At 54.8% G+C, this 9,937-nt stretch overlaps 1 protein-coding gene across 1 annotated transcript; it reads left to right on the forward strand.

Annotated features, from left to right (window-relative positions):
• Positions 1-692: 692 nt before the first annotated feature.
• On the forward strand, positions 693-2,360 carry HOXD3 (homeobox D3; the record flags this gene model as incomplete). Its single annotated transcript, XM_082001778.1, has 2 exons — positions 693-1,155; positions 1,609-2,360. Exons 1-2 carry the CDS (start codon positions 708-710, stop codon positions 2,358-2,360), a joined length of 1,200 nt encoding a protein of 399 aa, XP_081857904.1. The 5' UTR covers positions 693-707.
• Between the last annotated feature and the right edge of the window lie 7,577 nt (positions 2,361-9,937).

Here is a 9,937-nt window from a genome sequence, read left to right on the forward strand (position 1 = left end):
GGAGAGCGTGGGGGGCTCTCAGCCAAAATGGGCCGGCGGAGTCCCTGGGGACACCACCCAGTCCGTCCGCGGAGATCCCTTGCCCGCAACCGCGGGGGCCGATCCGGGGGAACTCATGCAGGAACGGTCCAAACATAGAGCAAAGCAAGAAAATATCCCCCGAAATGCCTCAGGGAAGTGGCCGCTAGGAAGTCCCGCCACTGTGTCCCGTTCCCCGCAGCACCTTCCCTTGCTGTCCTCGAGTGTTCCTCTAGTGTGCCCTGCTCTGTCCCCGGTGTGCCCCGGCTCCTGCCTGGTGACCTTGCTCCTTCCCTGGTGTCCCTTGCTCTCTCCCTGGCGACTCTGGTCTGTCTCTGGCGCCCCTTGGTCCTCCTCTGGCGTCCCCTGCTCCTTCCTTGATGTCCCTCAGTCCTTCCCTCGTGTGGCCCGGTTCCTCCCCGCTGCCCCTTGCTCCTTGCCCGCTGCCCCCCGCTCCCGCCCTGCTGCCCCCGGGCCCACCCGCCCAGCCAAGGCTGGGGGTTCGGGGTGCGGGGCGTGCCCGGCCCGGCTGCTCGTAGCCCCCCCCGACACTGAAGGTCTCTTTTGTGTCCCCGCTGTCCCCCTCCCCAGGTGGCTGCGAGTGGCCCGGGCCGACGACGTGAGGCGCGGGGCGGCGGTCAATGTTATTTGAGCGGGGGCCGCGGGCCTCGGCGATCGCAGAGCGGAGGATGCAGAAAGCCGCCTACTACGACAACGCGGGGCTCTTCGGGGGCTACACCTACGGCAAGGCTGACGCCTACCCCTACGGCGCGGCCCACCAGCCCTACGGCCAGGCCGGCCTGGACGGCGAGTACCCCGGCTCCGCCTGCTCCGTCCAGGGCTCGGCGCCCGGCCGCGCCACGGCCCACAAGGGCAGCGAGCTGAGCGGCAGCTGCATGCGGACGGCGGGGGGCGGCCCCGGGGGCAGCCAGCCCCCGGGCATCGGCGAGCAGCAGCCCCCGGCGCTGCCGCCCTCCTCCCCGCCCAACCCCCCTCCCAGCGCGCCCCCTCCGAAAAAAGCCAAGGGGGGCCCCAACTCCTCGGGCTCCGCCAGCGCCACCCTCAGCAAGCAGATATTCCCCTGGATGAAGGAGTCCCGGCAGAACTCCAAGCAGAAAAGCACCTGCGCCCCTTCAGGTAGCCCGACACCCCCGCCCCGGCCCATTTTCCGCCCGGGGAGCCGGGCTGAGCCTCTCCAGCTGAGCGCCTCGACCTGAGGCCCCCGGCCCTGCGCCCTGTCCCCTGCTCCTCCAGCTGCCGACCGCCCCCACCCCCCGCTCGGGGGTCCCAGCTCTGCCGGTGGGGCTGGCTGGGGGCTCCCGCCCTGCTCCCCCTGCCAGCCCAGCGGCGGCAGGCGCGGCCCCGACGGGTCCCGGCAGCGCCTGGACGGGCGGCCGCTGTGGTCCCCTGGAGGGAGGCAGCTGCGGGGGGGAGGGTATGCCGGGCAGGGAGGGGTGGGAGGCCACCTCCGGGCCCCCTGCGCCCCCTCCCCGGGCGTCGGCAGAGCGAGAGGGGGCGGCGGGGCTCCGAGGGACCCCGAGGGGGGGCTTTCGGGGGGGACCAACGGCTCTTTGCGCCTCTTCCCCGCAGGAGAGAGCTGCGAGGACAAGAGCCCCCCCGGGCCGGCCTCCAAGCGGGTGCGCACAGCCTACACCAGCGCGCAGCTGGTGGAGCTGGAGAAGGAGTTCCACTTCAACCGCTACCTGTGCCGGCCGCGCCGGGTGGAGATGGCCAACCTGCTCAACTTGACCGAGCGGCAGATCAAGATCTGGTTCCAGAACCGCCGCATGAAGTACAAAAAGGACCAGAAAGCCAAAGGCATCATGCACTCCCCCGTCGGACAGTCCCCGGACCGCAGCCCCCCCCTGAGCGGCCCAAACCACGTCGGCTACTCCAGCCAGCTCCCCAGCGTCAACAGCCTCAGCTACGACGCGCCCTCGCCCACCTCCTTCGCCAAGTCCCAGCAGAGCATGTACGGGCTGGCCGCCTACACCGCGCCGCTGGGCAGCTGCCTGCCGCAGCAGAAGCGCTACGCGGGCGCGGAGTACGACCCCCACCCCCTGCAGAGCGGCGGCGGAGGCTTCGCCAACCCCAGCCTGCAGGGCAGCCCCGTCTACGTGGGGGGCAACTTCGTGGACTCCATGCCGGCCTCGGGCCCCATGTTCAACCTGGGGCACCTGCAGCACCCCTCCTCCGCCAGCGTGGACTACAGCTGCGCCGCCCAGATCCCCGGCGGCCACCACCACGGACCGTGCGACCCCCACCCCACCTACACGGACCTCTCCTCCCACCACACCTCTCAGGGACGGGTGCAGGAGGCGCCCAAGCTCACGCATCTGTAGCGGGGCGGCGGCCGGCGGGGCCCGCTCCCCTCTCAATTACCTCACTTTTCTGACGGGACAGTGTGACTTTGCTCTCGAGTGCCAACAGTATTAGCGGATTTGTCTCCCCTAGCAGCTCCCCCCTCCCTTCCGCGGCCCCGAGCGGGTCCGTGAGCAGGAGCCTTTTTCTTAGAGCTGTGTTAAGCGTGAGCGTGCAATATACCGCAAACCGAGGGACTGGTAAGCTTGATGTACTTGAAGGTAAGTCTTAGAGATGCCGTAGCGTTAGCAGCGCGTCATGCTGAGGTGTGTTAGACCAGCCGCGAGCGGTGGGAACTCGCCCGCGCCTAAGCTTATTTCAGAGAAGTTAATTTATGGATTCTTCCGTAACGTTAAGGATCGTATCGGACTAAATGATATGTATTTATTATTTTAAGCGAGACATTTTTGTATCACTGATTATTTATCCTCGTCTTAATGTATTTATGTGGGTATTTGTAGAGTTTCTTCACCAGTGTTTCGGGAGAGCGATTCAGGTCCGTGGTGACTTTACATTTCACCTATTTAGTATATTCGGTCTGAGCTAGTTGAGAGAGTAGTCTTGAACAGTTGTAACAGTGGCTGGTGTTTGTAGTTTATGTAAGGATTAATTAAGACAGCAAGTCGTAAGTCATTAGAGTAAAACAAGCTGTGACATCACACAAAGAGCCGTTACACTTAAAAAAAAATATCGAAAGTATTTTTAAAGTATTTATTTCTAACCGGCCGGCCCCACTGGTGGCTTGGCTGGCAGCGGGCTCGGCCGGGTGAAGCCACCCTTCGCTGGAAGCGCAGCCGCTTTGAGGAGGCGATCTATGAAGCGGGGCGCTTGGCCATCTTGTTTCAGATCAGATCCCGCATACAGAAACCTCGGTGAGGTTAACATTTATTTATTGATTGGGTATCTATCGCACATATTATTATTTAGGTGGGCTGTTTTATTTTCTTTGGTGTTTTTTCCTTTTTTTCCCCCCTCCCCCCCAGTTACATTCTGGCTATCTGAAATAGGAAAGAAATTAGAAGCTTAGAACGCAAAAAAAAAAAAAAAAAAAAATTAGAAACCCTCTGATAGTGCTAATTTCATTAGGGTCTCCATAGCAATCCGCGCAGCAGCTGCCGCCTCCTTTGTTATTTATACTGTTGTCTTTATACTAACCATAAATCAATTTTTTAGACATCTTTGGAAGCCCGAGCTTTTCCTCTTGTTTTTCATAAAAATAAACTTTGAAAGAAAATTGACAATCAGACGCACAGAGCCGAGGGGGAGCAGCCGAGGCGGGGTGCGGGCAGCGGCCGAGGGTGCCGCCGTGCTCCCCCTGTGCCCGGCGAGGAGGGTCCCATCCTCTCTGCCCGGAGGCAGCGGGGCACCGCCGTCTCCCTCTGCCACCCACGGGACAGCTAACACGGGGAAGAATAAAATAGTAACAAAAATTTTTAAAAAAGGAAGGAGGAAAAAAAAGAAAGGAGAAAAAAAAAGGAACGATACTCAGAACCCTCGTGTGTCCTCTCTAGTTACACGTCTGTGTTGAATCCCTCGCTGGATTTACAGAGATACTTCTTTTGTAAACGTTATCATTAAAGTCGCTTACTGACGTACATGTTGCTCGGAGAAGACTATTATTTCTCTTTCTAAAAGTGTCGAGTTAAAGATTAATCCGAACTTCTGTATTCCCCACCAAACTGCCTGGCGCGCCGCTTCCCAGTTTGACAAACACTGCAGCTCCTACTCCATCCTCTAATGACAGGACTTGGCATTCCTATTGTGAGGAATACTTTAACTCCTCCAATTCTGGTCAACACAGACAAGTTTTCTTTCTTTCCTTCTTTTCTTCTTCTTTCCTTTCTCCTCCCTTCTTTCTTCCTTACTTTCTTGTATTTATGTTTGGCTGGACAATAACGATTCAAAATATTACTTAGGGGTTTATTTTCCCCTCTGTTCAATTTAACAATGTCATGCTACGCTGAGAAGTGTATCTTTTGTTAAATTTCACTTTTACCCAAGCAAATTTGGATATATGTGTTGTAGATCTGTAAACAAAACAGAACAGAATAAACTACTTTATTTGGAGACACATTTTAACCATTTTGAGCCCTAAAATTGTTTTCTATGTAAGTTTTCACACACATTGTTACGTAGAAGCTCCATCCAGGAGTAAAAAAAACATAGAAACAACACAAAAAGTAAGGCTAAACACCACTTGTGAACTATACTTCTATAATATTCCATAAATATATATATGTTTGTATTGCCAAAACTTTCTGTAATCAATGTACCCACGACTGAAACTGTCCATGTAGGTTTTTCTGTGTGTTCTTGAAAACACGGCGTGTTTCGCATCACCTGCTTCTATCTGTGAAATGGCAAGGCACCACCATTTCTGCAGGGCCGTCCCTCATGTAACCCAATGTGCTTTTTGCAAGTGTTTCCCACCTTTGTGCTCTGTGGGCTGTTCTTCAAACCGTGTCTGCTCTGACTTACACTGTTAGTCCTTCATTGAATCTGTTACGAAAGAAAAGGCCGTTTACAGATAGCCCTTCCCCAAATCTGAGGAAGAAGGGGGTTTCAGAGGAACCCTGACCACAGACACAGTGTTACTGAGGCACACTGCCCTGAATTATTTTCATAGTGCAGAAAGACGGGTTTTGCAGACTTGGTTTCCAGTGGGGGAGGAGGAGGAGCATGTGCGAGGGGGAATCTTTGTGTAAATAAATTCACTTTCTTCTCCGTGACTCTGGCAGAGGCATCTCGTTTGTAACGCGATAGAAGTCCGTGATGATAACCTAATTATTAGAAGTAATGTTACTTTAGCGAGATCGCTGGCATTTTTACAATGTTTGTACAAGCATCAGCAATCTAGAGGAGAGAGACACTTTGGCACAAGCCAGACTTTTTCTTGGCCCATCATTTAAAACCCATAAATTATAAACAACCCCCTTTCACACTCAATAGGAACTCAACTCCTTTGCAGCAGCATCTGATGTGCTGAACTCTGGTCACCCATTTAAAACACAACTTGTCAGCCAAGGCCAGGCCTGGGGCCCAGCCTTGTCTTTCTTTGCAAATAGGAGCCATAGCACCCCTTCTCTGCACCCTCCATCTGCTCCAGACCCATAACAGGGTCACTGAGCCAGGGCCTCTAAATGCCGGCAGCGCTGCAGCGGTGCTTGGGTTAGGGAGCTGCTGACAGCACCAGTTGAGAGGCATCAGGGATGCACTGAGCTTCAGCGAGGCCATGCAGGTGCTCCTGTTCAGATCAGTGGGTTTTGGGTCTTCCACTTGTTGTTCTGGTCCTTGCAGTAACCCACCATTTAATGGGGCTGCAGCAGTTTCCCTGCTGCAAAAGGCAGACGAGGCTTTGTGTTGGGTCCATGCAGTCACTGCAGGGCTGAGCGGCCCCTTTGCACCCTGTTTCTTTTGAGGGGAGTCCCATCCATGTCCCTCTGGCTGGGGCCTGGTGAGCAGCACCGCGGCAGGGGGACCCAGGCAGGCACAGCCAGGGGCTCCCGGGGCTGCCACGGTCTTGCAGATGCCACTTGTGTGGAGCTGGGAAAACAAAGCCTAATGCCTCCTGCAAGTGTTCCCTGGGCAGAGCAGTGCAGGCTCCTAGCCCTGGTCCCTGGGCAGGCCAGGGAGGGACCACGGGGCACCCTGCATGGCTGCCACCATGGGACCACGCCTGGGTCAGCCGGGGCTGCAGGGAACCTTGTCCATGGGCGAAGAGAAGGCAGACGGTCGCGCGCCCAGGAGGAAAAGACAGGCGGGGGAGGCTGGCTAGGAAAGAAGGAGCCCACCACCACCAGCTGGAAGCCCTGTGACTTTGCTCAGCACCAGGAGGGTCAGTGGAGCTCCATTGCAATGAGTCTGAAGGCTCTTCAAATGGGGTCTCTGTACCCCTCCAGCCCCATGGGAAGCCCTGTGAAACAGCCTGCAGGGGGGTCTAGGCACAGAAGGGACTACTTTGTGGGGGAAAAAAGCCAGTAAAGGGCATGGAGCTGCTGGGCTACTGCTGGTAGGGTGCCTCTGTGACAGCTGTCAGCCGGGGAGGGAGGGAAGGAGCTGCAGGTTGAGACGCCGTCCTTCTACGTGCCAGCCTGCCGTGTGTGCCCAGCGGCCGCACACAATGGCAGCCCGGCGAAGGCGCAGCGGGCTGTGCAGCGGAGAGGCCCAGGCGTCCGGCACCGCCGCTGCAGACCTGCCTGGAAACAAAAGCTGGAGCCAGACAGGCGGCACAAAGGGGCTGGTGCTGCCGGGGCAATTAGGGCTGCAGTGGCTGGCTGGGCACCACGTGATGTCATATATTGATGAACCAGCTACCTCTGCTTTTAAAAGGCGTGAGATGGGCTGGACCAGAGCTCCATTGTCCACAGCCACTTTCCAGGGACTGAGCAGCAGGTTAAACCCCGAACAGGCAATGGCTCTCCGTTCCCACACGAGCAGCGGCAGTGGGTATGCCGTGGTCCTCGCTGGGAGCGGGGCTGGCAGGGGAGGGAGGGGACCGGCTCTATTAAGGGTCATCAATCACATGATGTGCACTCTTCACTCGACAGCGGTTCCTCCTACTTCAGCTTGGGCCTGAGCCAGCTGGGACACGACCAGAAACCCTGGCCAGCAGAGGCAGAGCCCAGTCCCGGAGCCGTGGACTAATGTGGCTTCCAGCCTGCAGGGTGGGACTGAGCCCCTTCAGTCACAAAGGCTGAGATGCAAAACAGGACTCTGTAGGCAGCAAGATGTCCGTGTCTGCACATCCCCAGGCACTTGCAGATGCTGCTGAGGAGCAGAGCTGGGCCTTTGTTTCTGCCTTCAGAGCCCAGGGTCCTGGAGCTCCCTGAGCGGCTCTGGGATGAACCCCAGAGAGGCTCAGCTGCAATGACCATAAGTACAAAGCTGAAGAAAACTAGCATGGGAACTGTACTCAGCAGGATGGAGGTCTTCTGCGTGAAAATACTCCTGAATGTACAATTCAAACACTGGGGTTCATTTTTTCTTTATTTGCTGATGTGCAGTTTTCCTTGCAACAGCAAAAGTTTTGGGAGAGGGTAGACTGAGTGAGGTGTGTAGCCTCCATCTTTCCTCCAAGGAACCCAGGCCACTTTTAGGGTCTTTGGGAGCAAGAAGGGCTAGGTAAGGACAACACACATAAAGAAGTCATCTTTTTTCAGGGATTTCTAGGAGCCTTAGGAATTTCAAAGGATCTGTTTCTAAAACATGGAAAAATTGTCCTTAGTCATGGGAAGAAATCTAAGAACTTGGAGAAATTAAAAACTAACAAACAAAATGAGACCCCACCTGGAGTCCTTCATCCAGCTCTGGAGTCCTCAGCACAGGAAAGACATGGACGTGTTGGAGTGGGTCCAGAGGAGGCCCACAAAAATGCTCAAAGGGATGGAACAGCTCTCCTGTGAGAACAGGCTGGGAGAGTTGGGGTTGTTCAGCCTGGAGAAGAGAAGGCTCTGGGCAGACCTTATTGCAGCCTTCCAGTACTTAAAGGGGGCCTAATAAAGGGGGACAGACTTTTTAGCAGGGCCTGTAGTGATAGGACAAGGGGTAATGGTTCTAAACTAAAAGAGGGGAGATTCAGACTAGATAGTAGAGTTGGAAACTAGATGGAAACATTCAAGGTCAGGTTGGACAGGGCTCTGAGCAACCTGATCTAGTTGAAGATGTCCCTGCTCACTGCAGGGGCATTGGGCTAGATGACCTTTAAAGGTCCCTTCCAACCCAAACTATTCTATGATTCTAAGGCAGAAATCTTGGCTGCAAACCCTGTGACATCTCTTGTTTTGCAAACAGCCATATGGCTTACCTTGATACCTCTGAGTTATCAATATGCATAATTTTTCTTTCCTACCAAATTCACAGCCATGGGACAGTCCAAAAACAGGACATTACATGGCACAGAGGTCTGTGGGGAATCACTTGTCTGGGGAAATCCTTACAGAAGGAGGGAGAGACTTTCCTCTTCCCTGTGTTCATGCAGAGGATCTTTGTAGTAATCCCACATACTGGGAGAAGAGGTCACTGTCCCAGGCCTGGTGAAACTGCCCCAGGGATCAACTGGAAAAGGGGAGCTTGTGGCAGGGAAATATCAATGGCAGAGGGAAACACACCTTCCTCAGGAAGAGTACAAAGTACCCTGCCTGTCTGGAAGGGCTGTGCTTGTATTGGAGCTGAGCCTGGCTCCCCTGGAGAGGCAGGACGGTTCCCCTTCTTTGCCCTGGGGTCTCTGTACATCCCTGGTGTTTATTCACATTTTACAAAGCAAAGTCCCCAGAGCTTCTCTTTCTTCTCTGGTAGCCTTCCTCCCAGGGACCTTTGATGGTTTGCCTGTGTTAACAGGGCCACTGCTTAAATCCCCAGCGTTTGCTTATGTCTCTTTGGGATGCCCACCCACACCCCGGCTGGCTCCACACCATGGACGTACATCCCTACGTCCTGCAGGCAACCAGCTCTCCCCGGCTGGCAGTGCTGTGGCAGCAGCAGGGAAAGGACAAGGTCATGCTTGAACCAGACCTTTCACATGATTTTCCCAAGGGCTGGGGAGGGATCTGTTGAACCTCCTGTGTGTTATTGTGACAAGCACAGAGGGTGGAGGCTTGCTCCAGAGAGGAAAGGCAACACGCCCCAACCTCAGCGGTCCCTGTGGCTCAGAGCTGCCACTGCCTTCAACACATGCTGCCTAAGCAGCTTCACCAGGGCACTGCTGGTAAGCGTCTGCACCCAGGAGGGCGTGGGACTTTTTGGCTGGGCTTGTTCCTTCATCACGCCTTAATGGTGGCTATCTCAGGCTTTGCAGTGGCCCACAAGTTTCCAGAACGGTGGTGGCCCAGGAGCTGATTTGGTCCATCATTCTCACAGAAGTTTCTGCTCCAGCAGCCCCCTTGGCTTGTGCTGTCACTGCACTGCTTGCACAGACATCCCTGAACCTCCCAGCCATTCTCAAATTGCCTTCAACATTGCCATCATGTTCTTTCCGCTCTTCTTTTTAACTCACTTTTCTTCTTCCTCCTTTGACTTCCAGGGACTCTTTCCCATTACACCTTTTGCAAAAAACAGCTGCAGTTACTCAATTTCATGTCACCAGGAGTTAGCTGTTTAAGTCTGAACACTGAAATTCATCAGCATAAAAAATTGCATCCCCCTCAAAAGCCAGACCAGCAACAAGAGAGGCTTTGCCTGTGTTTAGCCATTGATTTCTGCTTTCCTCATCCTTGAACAGTCCTGCAAAAACAAACAGGTAATGAACAAGAAACTCGGTAACAGGATCCAGCTGTGTGAATGGAAAGATCGTATGTTGGTGTGAACAAGGACAGCTCTCCTAGTGTTTAAAACACAGCTTTAGGTGTAATTAAACCAGTTGCATTCTGCAAACAGAAGACTCAAGTGAAGCAGCAGCCCTCCTCCAGAGCCTGTGCTGTTTGCTTCACTGTGGGCCGAAATTTTTACAGCAGGGGAGACTGAAAAGCACAGATGCTTTCCTGCGTGGACAGCCTTTCTCTGCTGAAGAGAAAGCCTGGTGTTCCCAGGCTTCTGTTTTGTCAGAGGATGACATTTTCCAAAC

The sequence above is a fragment of the Phaethon aethereus genome (assembly GCF_964289735.1).
Source record: "Phaethon aethereus genome assembly, chromosome: 6".
NCBI lineage: Eukaryota > Metazoa > Chordata > Aves > Phaethontiformes > Phaethontidae > Phaethon > Phaethon aethereus.